Genomic DNA, 15,251 nt, shown 5'->3' with positions numbered 1-15,251 from the left:
AGCCGTGTGTACCGTCTACAAGATGCACGGCAGCCGCTCGCCGAGGCTCCTTCGACAGCGCCTTCCAAACCCGCCACCTCTCCCACCCAGAGGGACAAGGGGCAGCAGAGGCACGGGAACACCCACCGCCTGCAAGCTCCCCCCTCGGAGCCCCCCACACACCCCAAGAGAAGGTTCACTCGGTCGACCCCGGGTAGGGAGGGAGTTCCTCATGAGGGGAGGTTTGAGTGGGCCGGAGCCTGTACATTGGATGGAGTCCAGAGAAGGTCCACTCGGTGACCCCGGGTAGGGAGGGAGTTTCTCCTGAGGGGAGGTTTGAGTGGGCCGGGGCCTGTACATTGGAGGGAGTCCAGAGAAGGTTCACTCGGTCGATCCCGGGTAGGGAGGGAGTTTCTCATGAGGGGAGGTTTGAGTGGGCCGGGGCCTGTACATTGGAGGGAGTCCAGAGAAGATTCACTCGGTGACCCCGGGTAGGGAGGGAGTTCCTCACGAGGGGAGGTTTGAGTAGGCCGGAGCCTGTACATTGGAGGGAGTCCAGAGAAGGTTCACTCGGTTGACCCCGGGTAGGGAGGGAGTTCCTCATGAGGGGAGGTTTGAGTGGGCCGGGGCCTGTACATTGGGAGTTTAGCAGAATGCAAGGTGACCTTATTGAGACCTATCGGATTCTCAGGGGGGCTTTGACAGGGTCGATGCTGAGAGGATGTTTCCTCCTGTGGGAGACTCGAGGACCAGAGGGCAGAATCTCAGAGTCAGGGGGCCGCCCATTTCACACGGGGATGAGGAGGAATTTCTTCCCTCAGAGAGCAGTGAATCTGTGGAATTCTTCACCGCAGAGAGCTGTAGAGGCTGGGGTGTTAAGTATGTTCAAGGCTGAGAGAGAGAGATTTATAATCAGTGCGGGGATCGGGGGTGATGGGGGCAAGGCGGGAACTGGGGAGGATGATCAGAGTGGTCGCAATCTCATTGACGGAGCAGATTCGATAGGCCGAATGGCCCACTTCTGCTCCTAACGCCTTACGGTCTTAAATATCCTCTCCCTTATTTTGAGACTATCGCTGGGTGTGGACCCCATCCCCTTCAAGGCCAAGCCGGGGGAAAAACATCCTTCCTGCATCGACCCTCTCGAGCCCTGTAAGGAATTGAACGAGATCGCGTTGTTCTTCTTACCCCCCCTGGGAGAACCCCCAGTATATTTAATCACTCTATGAAGGGCCTCCCTGCCTCCCAGGAATTAGTCTCGTGAACTCCTGCTGTGCACCCACCCTGGCGTGCATATATCTTTCCTCGGACAAGGAGACCAAAACCGCGCGCAATACTCCCAGGTGCAGCCTCACCAATGCTCTTGTCTCATTGTAATAGGGCATCTTTGCCCCTCCGCTCAAACCTACGCGGTTGGGGGGAAGGGGGGACAGCAGGGACGGCTGCGAGGTTGCTCAATTTCTTGTCCCCCCCCACCTCGAGCCGGGCATACGGGGGCATAGGGAGCTGCGAGGGCAGTTGACTTTGAGAGGATCTGGGGGACGGGGCAGACCGGCGGCGGATGCAGTTTAACGCAGAGAAAAGTGTGAAGTTATTCATTTCGGCAGGAGCGACGATAGAAAATGAAATGTACAATTGTAAAAGTACTGGGGGGGGGGGGCGAGGAGCAGAGGAACTTGGTGGGGGTCTATGTGAATAAATGATTGAAGGCGGCAGGGCAGATGAGAGTGAACACGGGTAATAAAGCAAACAGCATCCTGGGATTTAAAAAAATATATTTTATTTAGGCATTTTCAAGCAGAAACAAAATTATACAACAATAAAAATAACCAACACCCACTTTCCCTTCCTCCCATCCTGCCTTCTCCATTTTAACCCCCTTACCCCCCCACTCTTCCCACCCCCTTTTTACTGACCTCTCAATCCTCAAAGAAGAATCCATCGACCGACCCCCTTAGAACGAACTTGACCTTCTCCAGCCTCAGGAGCCCCCCAGGTCGCTCTCCTACCCCCCCCCGCTTTCGGCAGCTCCGAGTCCCCCCATCCGAGCAAAATCCGTCTCCGGGCTATCAAGGCCCGAACATCGGCCTCTCTCACCCCCTGGATGCCCGGGTCTTCCGACACCCCGAATGTCTCTACTTCTTCACCCTCCCGCACCTCGGACATCACGAGAACCCCTGCCACAACCCCTTGAGTATCGGACAGGACCAGATCATGTGGACGTGATTCGCGGGCCACCCCGCACACACGTGTCCTCTACCCCCTCAGTAAAAACTACTCATCCTCGCCATCGTCATGTGCACTGCTTCAAACTGAATGAGGCTGAACCTCACTCCCGCAGGGCCTCCGCCCATATCCCGGCCTCCACCTCCCCTCCCAGCTCCTCCTCCCACTTCCGCTTTATGTCCCTCACCAGGGCCCCCTCCCCAGTCCATCAGCTCCTTGTAGACCTCGGACGCCCCCAGCTCCTTCGACAACGCCTCGTCCGGAAAAGGCGGTACCTCTCTCCTCACGGAATCCCAGAGCTGTGGGTACCTAAACCCATTCCCCCTGAGCAGCTCCTACCCTTCCCCCAGGTCCCCCCGGCTTCCCTCAGCTGCCCCCGACAAATAGGTCGCCGAACCGCTCAATCCCTGCCTGCCGTTGCCCACGGAACCTGGTGTTGCCTTTTCTGTGGCTCTGCTGTAACTACGGCAATCAGTGAGGTGCCCTCCTTTCTTTTGATATCTATATTCTAATGCTCAGAGTCGCCAGGTATCAAATGATACCACCACAAGGTTCAACCGGTTATCGATCGAAGGAGCCAAACACCAGTTAGTTAGTTCAAGGTCAAGGGTACTTTATTCACACACAATTAATCATGCAACATAAACACTACAACCTGTACTTAACTTCGGGCACCTGGCTTAGGTCAGAGGAACAGTGGCTGTTGTTTGATTCTGGATCTATCGGAACTGGAGAAGTAACTGCTGCTCAGCTGGGCTCATCCATCTGGTAGCGAGCGTCGAACTTGGACTTGCTCCAGGTGTTGCTGCGATTGGAGATGGTCGTTGCCGGGGTGCCAGGTCCAAAAGAGGACAAACACTATGGCGGTCTCTCTTCTTATGCTTTGGGGTTTTCGCGCTCTTTTGGGTGGTCCTTCAGTTGGACCCCACTAATTGGGTGATCCCCGATCACTATGTTCGACTTGAACCAATAAATGGGCGGGTGCCTGGATGGCTGGGCGTGTCGCAAGCGGTCACTGACCCTGTTGTTTACGCTTCCCTAGCACTGGGAGTGGCGCCGAAATGTCTAGGACTACCGGTCGCTCGAGCACCAGTCCTTTGTCTTGGTGGAGATGGGCCATCAAAAGGCCATCGGAGTTTCGATACCGCCTGGATTCCTCACTCGCAAACATACATTTCAGGCTCTGATCCTGCCTGAATCTTGCTTTGTCCCTTTTACCCACCATGCTTTGCGAGTTTCTCTGTTCCTGGTTGTAAGTGGCCATCCCAGATGGCTACACTGGCATCCAACCCCCCCCCCCCCCTTTCTGTTGCAAACCTACGATTGTTGCAAATCGGTGCCCACACCGAGGCGCCCTCCGATCCCAGATGCTGCCCTCCACTGCCCCCACACCTTCAAGGCCGACGCCACCACTGGGCTCACGGACTACCTGGCTGGCGAGAATGGCAGTGGCGCCGACAGCAAAGCCCTGTTCCCCTACCACAACGCCGCCTCCATCTGACCCCCCACACGCCGATCCCGGCCCCATTACCTAACCATGGCGATGTTTGCTACCCAGAAATAATTTGTTACATTCACCAATGCCGGCGCGCTCCCCCACCCCTGCTCCAAAACCTTCTCGAACAACGACTTTGGGCCTAAGATGGGGTGGTTCTGAAATGGGAACAGGAAACTTGCCAACACCGTCATCTTCACTGTCTGCACCCGTCCCGCCAGTGACAGTAGCAGCACATCCCACCTCTTGAAGTCCCCCTTCCTCTGCTTGACCAACCAAGTCAAATTCAACTTGTGCAGCTCCACACAATCCCCGGCACTTAAATGCCCAGGTATCTAAAACTTGCCCCACTAGTTTAAACGGGTGTTAATGGGACCTTATCCCAGTGGGATGGTTCGGAGTCCCGAGGTTGTCAGTTTGGTTTCAGTTCGATTCCTGGCAGCCCCGGGAAAAATCCTGTTCTCTTTTTCTCCGGAATGGCTGTTCGGGGGCGGCCCGGTAGCACAGTGGTTAGCACTGTGGCTTCACAGTGCCAGGGTCCCAGTTCCGATTCCCGGCTTGGGTCACTGCCTCTGTGGAGTCTGCACGTTCTCCCCCCGTCTCTGCGTGGGTTTCCTCCGGTTTCCTGCCACAAGTCCCGAAAAACACGCTTGCTCGGTGAATTGGACACTGAATTCTCCCTGTGTCCCCCAAACAGGCGTCGGAATGTGGCGACGAGGGGATTTTCACAGTAACTTAATTGCAGTGTTAATGTCAGCCTACTCGCGACACTGATAAAGATTATTATGTCCCTGAACCGGCAGCGGGCCTGGGCGATGGCCAGGAGAACCATTACAGGCCGTGTAGGCAAAGTTCAGAAAGCCTCCCGCCAGAAAGAAGCAGCTAACACTCCAATAAGCCTGTGGGTGTTGGATTCCTGCCACTACAGGGCCTGAAGACCGGCCACTCACTGAAACCAAAGTCTGATGAAACGGGGGAAACTGCCTCCCTGGGAATGCTGTGACACAAGAGACTGTAATCTACAAGCTCACTGTGAAGGACATGTGCTGGGAACTGTCATTTGAAGCAACAACCTTCACTTTGGCTTTTTTTCTCACCCCTCTGTGTATTGCTAACTTTTCGGTTGGTTCAATTGCTCTGTTTTTTTACCTTTGCTCTCGAGTCGCCAGGTATCTTTATGATACCGCCATGAGGTTCAAGTCCAAGTAATGATCAATAACTCAATACACCGATTCGTAAGATTCAAATCAACGCACATTTATTATACACAGTAATCGCTTCTCATGCACAAATTCTACGTCTAAGCTACTTCTACAACTAACGGGCCTATACTTAACTTCGACTGGCCCACCAGGTCAGGGGAACAAATGGCCTTTCGTTCGGGTTCTGAGCCTGCGGGATTCTATGTTGGTACGGATTGGTAGCCAGGAGCGCCTATCTCGTAGCGAGCGTTGAATTAAGACTACGATCTTTCGGCGGTCACTGCACCGGTCAAGGTTGGTTCGCGTTGCTGGGTGACCCGGGCAGGAAGAAGAGAGCGAGTTGAACTTGGGGGCTTAACTTTATAGTCCCCAGGGGCTTCGGGGCGGACCCCGTACCTGGTCCCAAGTGGTTGGACTTTGTCCCAATCGCTTGGTTCGATTTCTCCAATACTGGAGCGGTTCCCTGATCGATGGGCGGTCTTGAGGTGTCCATTAACCGCTTTTGTGTTGGCTCCTGCTGGCGCCGAGAAGTCTGGCTTAGCTTTGTTTATCCCAAATGTTTAAATTGCACCCGGGGATTGCGCATTAGTATGTAGATGGCTGCTACATTATTATGCTGATGGTCGCTGGTATCGATGCTGTCTGGGCTTTTGCAGAGTTTTAATACACAGCAAACCTGCACCTGCTGGTTTCTGCCTTTGTTGGCTGAATTTCCCATCAGCCTTTGCCGTTCGCCATTTTAAATCGGGAGGTGGCTACACTGTGTTTGTCTGTCGCATGTGTGTGTATTAAAAGTGGGAGGCCACTTAAGGTAGGAGTTGGGTATTTATTAACATAACCAATGGAATTTACTGTGTATTTCATTCCAGTTCTTGTAATAAATAACCAGCAATTGTATTTAAACTTACAAACCTGGTGACTAATTACTGGCAGCCAAGTGGCAAAGACTTTGGGGATTTTTATAAGAATTATCGGTTGATTCACTTGTGACTCTGGGATGGGTGGGGCTGGAATTGACCGCACACTAGCCCAGGGTTCCGTAACAGTGTCCTCAAAATGAAGAGGGAAGGGTGGAAGAAAGTGACAAGACGCTTCCAGGGAAGTTCAGTGACGTGAATCGGCCGGAGAGACTTGGTTAGAGGCGTACGAGATCACGAGGCGTGGTCTGAGAGAGAGTAAAGAGGGAGGAACTGTTCATAGAATTTACAGTGCAGAAGGAGGCCATTCGGCCCATCGAGTCTGCACCGGCCCTTGGAAAGAGCACCCTACCCAAGCCCACACTTCCACCCTATCCCTGTAACCCCACCGATCCTTTTTTTGGGGGGACGCTAAAGGCAATTTAGCGTGGCCAATCCACCTAACCTGCACATCTTTGGACTGCGGGAGGAAACCGGAGCACCCGGAGGAAACCCACGCAGACACGGGGAGAACGTGCAGACTCCGCGCAGCCAGTGACCCAAAACCTGGGACCCTGGAGCTGTGAAGCAACTGCGCTAACCACTATGCTACTCTGCTGCCCAAACTGCGACCGTGTTCCCGTCGGTGGGAGGGATTGAGGACCGAAGGGGGGTGGGGGGTGCCCGCAGGTTTAAGGTGATTGGTAAAGGAGTCGGCAGAGACACGTGGAGAAACTTCTCAGGCGAGGAGTGGCTAGGGTCTGGAACGGGGTTGCCCGAGATAGGGAGATGAAGGTAGGTTCGAGCGAGACTCTCAGAGGGAATTGGATTGTTGTTTGAGAGGGAAGAATGTGCAGGGTTACAGGGAGAGTGGAACTGAGCGGGTTGCTCTTGCACAGACTAGTTTGGCCTGCTGTGTGGTGAGCGATCCATGATGCCATGTTGTACATTAAACCCCTGATTTCGAGTGGTTCGACAGACATTAAAGGATATTTTTTATTAACAACCTAGGCAGGGTAACAAGTACATAATTCAACAATTGAAGCCAAAAGTTCACAATATTTGCTTTAAGCAAAAATACAGGCAAAATGTAACTTTATTCATTGATCAGTTGGATGGGGATTCAACAGTGGGCAGTGTGAGGGAGCTGGATTAACATCAGTAGAGATACAGTCAGTAACACAGGGTGCTGGAGGAGAGGGGTTACTGAGTGACGGTGTGAGGGAGCTGGATTAACATCAGTAGAGATACAGTCAGTAACACAGGGTGCTGGGGGAGAGGGGTTACTGGGTTACTGAGTGACAGTGTGAGGGAGCTGGATTAACATCAGTAGAGATACAGTCAGTAACACAGGGTGCTGGGGGAGAGGGATTACTGAGTGACAGTGTGAGGGAGCTGGATTAACATCAGTAGAGATAGTCAGTAACACAGGGTGCTGGGGGAGTGGGGTTCCTGAGTGACAGTGTGAGGGAGCTGGATTAACATCAGTACAGATACAGTCAGTAACACGGGGTGCTGGAGGAGAGGGGTTACTGAGTGACAGTGTGAGGGAGCTGGATTAACATCAGTAGAGATACAGTCAGTAACACAGGGCGCTGGGGGAGAGGGGTTACTGAGTGACAGTGTGAGGGAGCAGGATTAACATCAGTAGAGATACAGTCAGTAACACAGGGTGCTGGGGGAGAGGGGTTACTGAGTGACCGTGTGAGGGAGCTGGATTAACATCAGTAGAGATACAGTCAGTAACACAGGGTGCTGGGGGAGAGGGGTTACTGAGTGACAGTGTGATGGAGCTGGATTAACATCAGTAGAGATAGTCAGTAACACAGGGTGCTGGGGGAGAGGGGTTACTGAGTGACAGTGTGAGGGAGCTGGATGAACATCAGTACAGATACAGTCAGTAACACGGGGTGCTGGGGGAGAGGGGTTACTGAGTGACAGTGTGAGGGAGCTGGATTAACATCAGTGGAGATACAGTCAGTAACACAGGGTGCTGGGGGAGAGGGGTTACTGAGTGACAGTGTGACGGAGCTGGATTAACATCAGTAGAGATACAGTCAGTAACACAGGGTGCTGGGGGAGAGGGGTTACTGAGTGACAGTGTGAGGGAGCTGGATTAACATCAGTAGAGGTACAGCGTGCAACGCTGATGGGCGATCCCAGGAGCTGTCAGTCGTCGGAGGAGCTTCGCTGCAGTCACAGTGCATCCGACTGCTCACCCTGCGTCTGCTGCATCTGCTGCTGCATTTTCTGGAGCATCTCCTGCATTCGCCGCAACTGCAAGAGAGGACACGGTGCATGAGAGACAGGAAATGAAATGAAAATCGCTTATTGTCACAAGTAGGCTTCAATTGAAGTTACTGTGAAAAGCCCCTAGTCGCCACATTCCAGCGCCTGTTCGGGAAGGCTGGTACGGGAATCGAACCCGCGCTGCTGGCCTGCCTTGGTCTGCTTTCAAAGCCAGCGATTTAGCCCTGGGCCAAACCAGCCCCATTGAGGGAACGAGAGGGAGATACCTGGGAGAGTGCGGGGAGGGTGTGCCAAGGGAGGTGATGTGAGAAGCTGGTGTGTGGGAAAGAAGGAGTGGGGGAGAGAGAGAGATTGGAGAGAAAGAGTGTGTAAGAGAGAGAGAACATGGGGTAGAAATGCCGTAGGGGAGGAAAGAGACATTGCAACTCTACCAGTCGAACTCACTCCCTGGGCTCTTTCCAAAAGGCTGGTGCAGCCTCGATGGGCCGAATGGCCTTCACTGTAAATTCAATTATAATTCTCCCCCCCCCCCCCCCTCACCCTCCACATTCCCGTCAAAAGGTTTGACCCCCCCCCCCGCCACCTCACATCTCGAACAAAAGTCCTACCAATCCGCTTCCCTCTTCCACTCCCCTCAGCAGCCAACCAGTGACCAGCACCGCGTTCCCACTTGCCTGCCCCGACCAGACCAGTGCCCTGGCTGCCCCCACAGGCGACACAGCCCCACATCCATCCCGGTTCCCGTCCAGGGAGGACCCAGACCCACCTCTTCATCCTTCTCCCGGATGAGCTTCTCCGTCTCGGCGAGAGGGAGCATCGAGATGGAGAGTTCCGACATGCTTTGACGAGAAATCTTACTGCGGAGAGGAAAGCAGAAGCCATCTTCAATCAGGAACTTTTTCTCAGGGGGATAACTGACTGGTGTCTCTAAGTCCCCTCTCTCTCTCAGGGAGATATCTGTACACTGACTGGTGTCTCTCAGTCCCCTCTCTCTCAGGGAGATATCTGTACACTGACTGGTGTCTCTCAGTCCCCTCTCTCTCAGGGAGATATCTGTACACTGACTGGTGTCTCTCAGTCCCCCCTCTCTCTCAGGGAGATATCTGTACACTGACTGGTGTCTCTCAGTCCCCCATCTCTCAGGGAGATATCTGTACATTGACTGGTGTCTCTCAGTCCCCTCTCTCTCAGGGAGATATCTGTACACTGACTGGTGTCTCTCAGTCCCCTCTCTCTCAGGGAGATATCTGTACACTGACTGGTGTCTCTCAGTCCCCCCTCTCTCTCAGGGAGATATCTGTACACTGACTGGTGTCTCTCAGTCCCCCATCTCTCTCAGGGAGATATCTGTACACTGACTGGTGTCTCTCAGTCCCCCCTCTCTCTCAGGGAGATATCTGTACACTGACTGGTGTCTCTCAGTCCCCCCTCTCTCTCAGGGAGATATCTGTACACTGACTGGTGTCTCTCAGTCCCCTCTCTCTCAGGGAGATATCTGTACTGACTGCTGTCTTTCAGTCCCCTCTCTCAGGAAGATATCTGTACACTGACTGGTGTCTCGCAGTCCCCTCTCCCTCAGGAAGATATCTGTACATTGACTGGTGTCTCTCAGTCCCCTCTCTCTCAGGTAGATATCTGTACACTGACTGGTGTCTCTCAGTCCCCCCTCTCTCAGGGAGATATCTGTACACTGACTGGTGTCTCTCAGTCCCCTCTCTCTCAGGGCGATATCTGTACACTGACTGGTGTCTATCAGTCCCCTCTCTCAGGGAGATATCTGTACACTGACTGGTGTCTCAGTCCTCTCTCTCAGGGAGATATCTGTACACTGACTGGTGTCTCACAGTCCTCCCTCTCTCAGGGAGATATCTGTACACTGACTGGTGTCTCTCAGTCCCCTCTCTCTCTCAGAAAGATATCTGTACATTGACTGGTGTCTCTCAGTCCCCTCTCTCTCAGGGAGATATCTGTACACTGACTGGTGTCTCTCAGTCCACTCTCTCAGGAAGATATCTGTACACTGACTGGTGTCTCTCAGTCCCCCCTCTCTCTCAGGGAGATATCTGTACACTGACTGGTGTCTCTCAGTCCACTGTCTCTCAGGGAGATATCTGTACACTGACTGGTGTCTCTCTGTCCCCTCTCTCAGGGAGATATCAGCACACTGACTGGTGTCTCCCAGTCCCCTCTCTCAGGGAGATATCTGTACACTGACTGGTGTCTCTCAGTCCTCTCGCTCTCTCAGGGAGATATCTGTACACTGACTGGTGTCTCTCAGTCCCCTCTCTCTCAGGGAGATATCTGTACATTGACTGGTGTCTCTCAGTCCCCTCTCTCTATCCGGGAGATATCTGTACACTGACTGGTGTCTCTCAGTCCCCTCTCTCTCAGGGAGATATCTGTACACTGACTGGTGTCTCTCAGTCCTCTCTCTCTCAGTGCGATATCTGTACACTGACTGGTGTCTCTCAGTCCCCTCTCTCTCTCAGGGAGATATCTGTACACTGACTGGTGTCTCTCAGTCCCCTCTCTTTCAGGGAGATATCAGTACACTGACTGGTGTCTCTCAGTCCCCTCTCTCTCTCAGGGAGATATCTGTACACTGACTGGTGTCTCTCATTCCACTCTCTCTCAGGGAGATATCTGTACACTGACTGGTGTCTCCCAGTCCCCTCTCTATCTCAGGGAGATATCTGTACACTGACTGGTGTCTCTCAGTCCCCTCTCTCTCTCAGGGAGGTATCTGTACACTGACTGGTGTCTCTCAGTCCCCTCTCTCTCAGGGAGATATCTGTACACTGACTGGTGTCTCTCAGTCTCCTCTCTCTCTCAGGGAGCTATCTGTACACTGACTGGTGTCTCTCAGTCCCCTCTCTCTCAGGGAGATATCTGTACACTGACTGGTGTCTCTCAGTCCCCCCTCTCTCTCAGGGAGATATCTGTACACTGACTGGTGTCTCTCAGTCCCCCCTCTCAGGGAGATAGCTGAACACTGACTGGTGTCTCTCAGTCCCCTCTCTCTCTCTCAGGGAGATATCTGAACACTGACTGGTGTCTCTCAGTCCCCTCTCTCTCTCTCAGGGAGATATCTGTACACTGACTGGTGTCTCTCAGTCCCCTCTCTCTCAGGGAGATATCTGTACACTGACTGGTGTCTCTCAGTCCCCTCTCTCTCAGGGAGATATCTGTACACTGACTGGTGTCTCTCACTCCCCTCTCTCTCAGGGAGATATCTGTACACTGACTGGTGTCTCTCAGTCCTCTCTCTCAGGGAGATATCTGTGCACTGACTGGTGTCTCTCAGTCCTCTCTCTCACTCAGGGAGATATCGGTACACTGACAGGTGTCTCTCAGTCCTCTCTCTCTCTCAGGGAGATATCTGTACACTGACTGGTGTCTCTCAGACCTCTCTCTCACTCAGGGAGATATCGGTACACTGACAGGTGTCTCTCAGTCCTCTCTCTCTCTCAGGGAGATATCTGTACACTGACTGGTGTCTCTCAGTCCCCTCTCTCTCTGGGAGATATCTGTACGCTGACTGGTGTCTCTCAGTCCCCTCTCTCTCTGGGAGATATCTGTACGCTGACTGGTGTCTCTCAGTCCCCTCTCTCTCTGGGAGATATCTGTACGCTGACTGGTTTCTCTCAGTCCCCTCTCTCTCTCAGGGAGATATCTGCACACTGACTGGTGTCTCTCAGTCCCCCCTCTCTCTCGGGGAGATATCTGTACACTGACTGGTGTCTCTCAGTCCCCTCTCTCTCTCAGGGAGATATCTGAACACTGACTGGTGACTCTCAGTCCTGTCTCTCTCAGGGAGATATCTGTACACTGACGGGTGTCTCTCAGTCCTCTCTCTCTCTCAGGGAGATATCTGTACACTGACTGGTGTCTCTCAGTCCCCTCTCTCTCAGGGAGATATCTGTACACTGACTGGTGTCTCTCAGTCCCCTCTCTCTCAGGGTGATAACTGTACACTGACGGGTGTCTCTCAGTCCTCTCTCTCTCTCTCAGGGAGATATCTGTACACTGTCTGGTGTCTCTCAGTCCCCTCTCTCTCAGGGAGACAACTGTACACTGGCTAGTGACTCTCAGTCCCCTCTCTCTCTCAGCGAGATATCTGTACACTGACTGGTGTCTCTCAGTCTCCTCTCTCTCAGGGAGATATCTGTACACTGACTGGTGTCTCTCAGTCCCCGCTCTCTCAGGGAGATATCTGAACACTGACTGGTGTCTCCCAGTCCTCTCCCGCTCAGGGAGATATCTGTACACTGACTGGTGCCTCTCAGTCCCCTCTCTCTCTCAGGGTGATATTTGTCCACAGACTGGTGTCTCTCAGTCCCCTCTCAGGGAGATATCTGTACACTGCCTGCTGTCTCTCAGTCCCCTCTCTCTCAGGGAGATATCTGTACACTGACTGGTGTCTCTCAGTCCCCTCTCTCTCAGGGAGATATCTGTACACTGACTGGTGTCTCTCAGTCCTCTCTCTCTCAGGGAGATTTCTGTACACTGACTGGTGTCTCTCAGTCCCCTCTCTCTCAGGGAGATATCTGTACACTGACTGGTGTCTCCCAGTCCCCTCTCTCTCTCAGGGAGATATCTGTACACTGACTGGTGTCTCTCAGTCCTCTCTCTCTCAGGGAGATATCTGTACACTGACTGGTGTCTCTCAGTCCCCTCTCAGGGAGATATCTGTACACTGCCTGCTGTCTCTCAGTCCCCTCTCTCTCAGGGAGATATCTGTACACTGACTGGTGTCTCTCAGTCCCCTCTCTCTCTCAGGGAGATATCTGTGCACTGACTGGTGTCTCTCAGTCCCCCCTCTCTCTCAGGGAGATATCTGTACACTGACTGGTGTCTCTCAGTCTCCTCTCTCTCTCAGGGAGATATCTGTACACTGACTGCTGTCTCTCAGTCCTCTCTCTCAGGGAGATATCTGTACACTGACTGGTGTCTCTCAGTCCCCTCTCTCTCTCAGGGAGATATCTGTACACTGACTGCTGTCTCTCAGTCCTCTCAGGGAGATATCTGTGCACTAAGGAGCGAGGCAGGGTATGTGGAGTCAGTACATACGTTCGACTGCGGTCCTTAGCTCCGATGCGGGTCATGCTCTGGATGCACTCCGCTCGATAATTCTCATAGTGAACCTCTTGGGTCACATCCTTCAAGTCTTGCATGTGAGTCTGGATCAGCATATTCCTGAGCTTCACAAAGTCGCAGTGTGTGGGATCCTCAACTGGCGAAACAGACACTGGCAATGAATGAAAGCAGGGATCTCCCCACCCCGTCCCCTTTCCCCGCTCCACTCACAGAGCGGAATCCACTCGTCAAAGCACCGCCGAGGAGGAAGCCGGGATCACTCTGCAGTCCAGGCATGCTGTGGGATCCACTCCAGAATCCACTCTGATTGCCTTGTGCAGGATCCGCTCTGTAATCCACACTGATCACCAGGATCCACTCTGCAATCCACACTGATCACCAGGATCCACTCTGTAATCCACACTGATCACCAGGATCCACTCTGCAATCCACACTGATCACCAGGATCCCCTCAGTAATCCACACTGATCGCCAGGATCCACTCTGTAATCCACACTGATCACCAGGATCCACTCTGTGATACACACTGATCACCAGGATCCCCTCAGTAATCCACACTGATCGACAGGATCCACTCTGTAATCCACACCGATCACCAGGATCCCCTCTGTAATCCACACTGATCGCCAGGATCCTCTCTGTAATACACACTGATCACCAGGATCCACTCTGTAATCCACACTGATCACCAGGATCCTCTCTGTAATCCACACTGATCACCAGGATCCACTCTGTAATCCACACTGATCACCAGGATCCACTCTGTAATCCACACTGATCACCAGGATCCACTCTGTGATACACACTGATCACCAGGATCCCCTCTGTAATCCACACTGATCGCCAGGATCCACTCTGTAATCCACACTGATCACCAGGATCCCCTCTGTAATCCACACTGATCGCCAGGATCCTCTCTGTAATACACACTGATCACCAGGATCCACTCTGTAATCCACACTGATCACCAGGATCCTCTCTGTGATACACACTGATCACCAGGATCCCCTCTGTAATCCACACTGATCGCCAGGATCCACTCTGTAATCCACACTGATCACCAGTATCCTCTCTGTAATCCACACTGATCGCCAGTATCCTCTCTGTAATCCACACTGATCGCCAGGATCCTCTCTGTAATACACACTGATCACCAGGATCCACTCTGTAATCCACACTGATCACCAGTATCCTCTCTGTAATCCACACTGATCGCCAGGATCCTCTCTGTAATACACACTGATCACCAGTATCCTCTCTGTAATCCACACTGATCGCCAGGATCCTCTCTGTAATACACACTGATCACCAGGATCCACTCTGTAATCCACACTGATCACCAGGATCCACTCTGTAATACACACTGATCACCAGGATCCACTCTGTAATCCACACTGATCACCAGGATCCTCTCTGTGATACACACTGATCACCAGGATCCTCTCTGTAATACACACTGATCACCAGGATCCACTCTGTAATCCACACTGATCACCAGGATCCTCTCTGTGATACACACTGATCACCAGGATCCACTCTAATCCCCACTGATCACCAGGATCCACTCTGTGATACACACTGATCACCAGGATCCACTCTGTGATACACACTGATCACCAGGATCCACTCTAATACACACTGATCACCAGGATACACTCTGTGATCCACACTGATCACCAGGATCCACTCTGTGATACACACTGATCACCAGGATCCACTCTAATACACACTGATCACCAGGATCCACTCTGTGATACACACTGATCACCAGGATCCACTCTAATACACACTGATCACCAGGATCCACTCTAATACACACTGATCACCAGCATCCTCTCTGTGATACACACTGATCACCAGGATCCTCTCTGTGATACACACTCTATCTGGAATCCATTTTCCACGCTGTGCCGGTCACTGGAGTGACTCAGATGGATTTGATTGAGAATCTAGCGGCTCACGGTCAGACTGAAGACCGAGCCACAGCGTCGCGCCCCCTCCCCCATCCCCCACCACTCCCAAATCCCACCCATCACCGGTCTCCCCACCTCCCCCAGCGTCCAGACTGTCCCCACCGCCGATCACGGCCAGGTACATACCCTCCAC

At 52.9% G+C, this 15,251-nt stretch overlaps 1 protein-coding gene across 1 annotated transcript in view; it reads right to left on the bottom strand.

Moving 5' to 3' along the window:
- Positions 1-6,769: 6,769 nt before the first annotated feature.
- Positions 6,770-15,251, bottom strand: part of LOC140395983 (septin-4-like) — a 55,726-nt gene continuing 47,244 nt past the window's right edge. Inside the window, exons 8-11 of the mRNA XM_072484014.1 lie at positions 15,245-15,251; positions 13,119-13,281; positions 8,815-8,905; positions 6,770-8,075 (exon numbers count right to left, since the gene is read on the bottom strand). The exon at positions 15,245-15,251 is cut by the window's right edge and continues 90 nt beyond it. Of these exons, the coding sequence (XP_072340115.1) occupies positions 7,995-8,075; positions 8,815-8,905; positions 13,119-13,281; positions 15,245-15,251 (342 nt within the window). The 3' untranslated portion in view covers positions 6,770-7,994. The remainder of the gene's footprint in view (positions 8,076-8,814; positions 8,906-13,118; positions 13,282-15,244) is intronic.

Source organism: Scyliorhinus torazame, chromosome 19 (genome assembly GCF_047496885.1).
Source record: "Scyliorhinus torazame isolate Kashiwa2021f chromosome 19, sScyTor2.1, whole genome shotgun sequence".
Classification (NCBI taxonomy): Eukaryota; Metazoa; Chordata; class Chondrichthyes; order Carcharhiniformes; family Scyliorhinidae; genus Scyliorhinus; species Scyliorhinus torazame.
The sequence above is the reverse complement of the archived record's forward strand: the minus strand, read 5'-3'. Positions and strand labels throughout refer to the sequence as shown.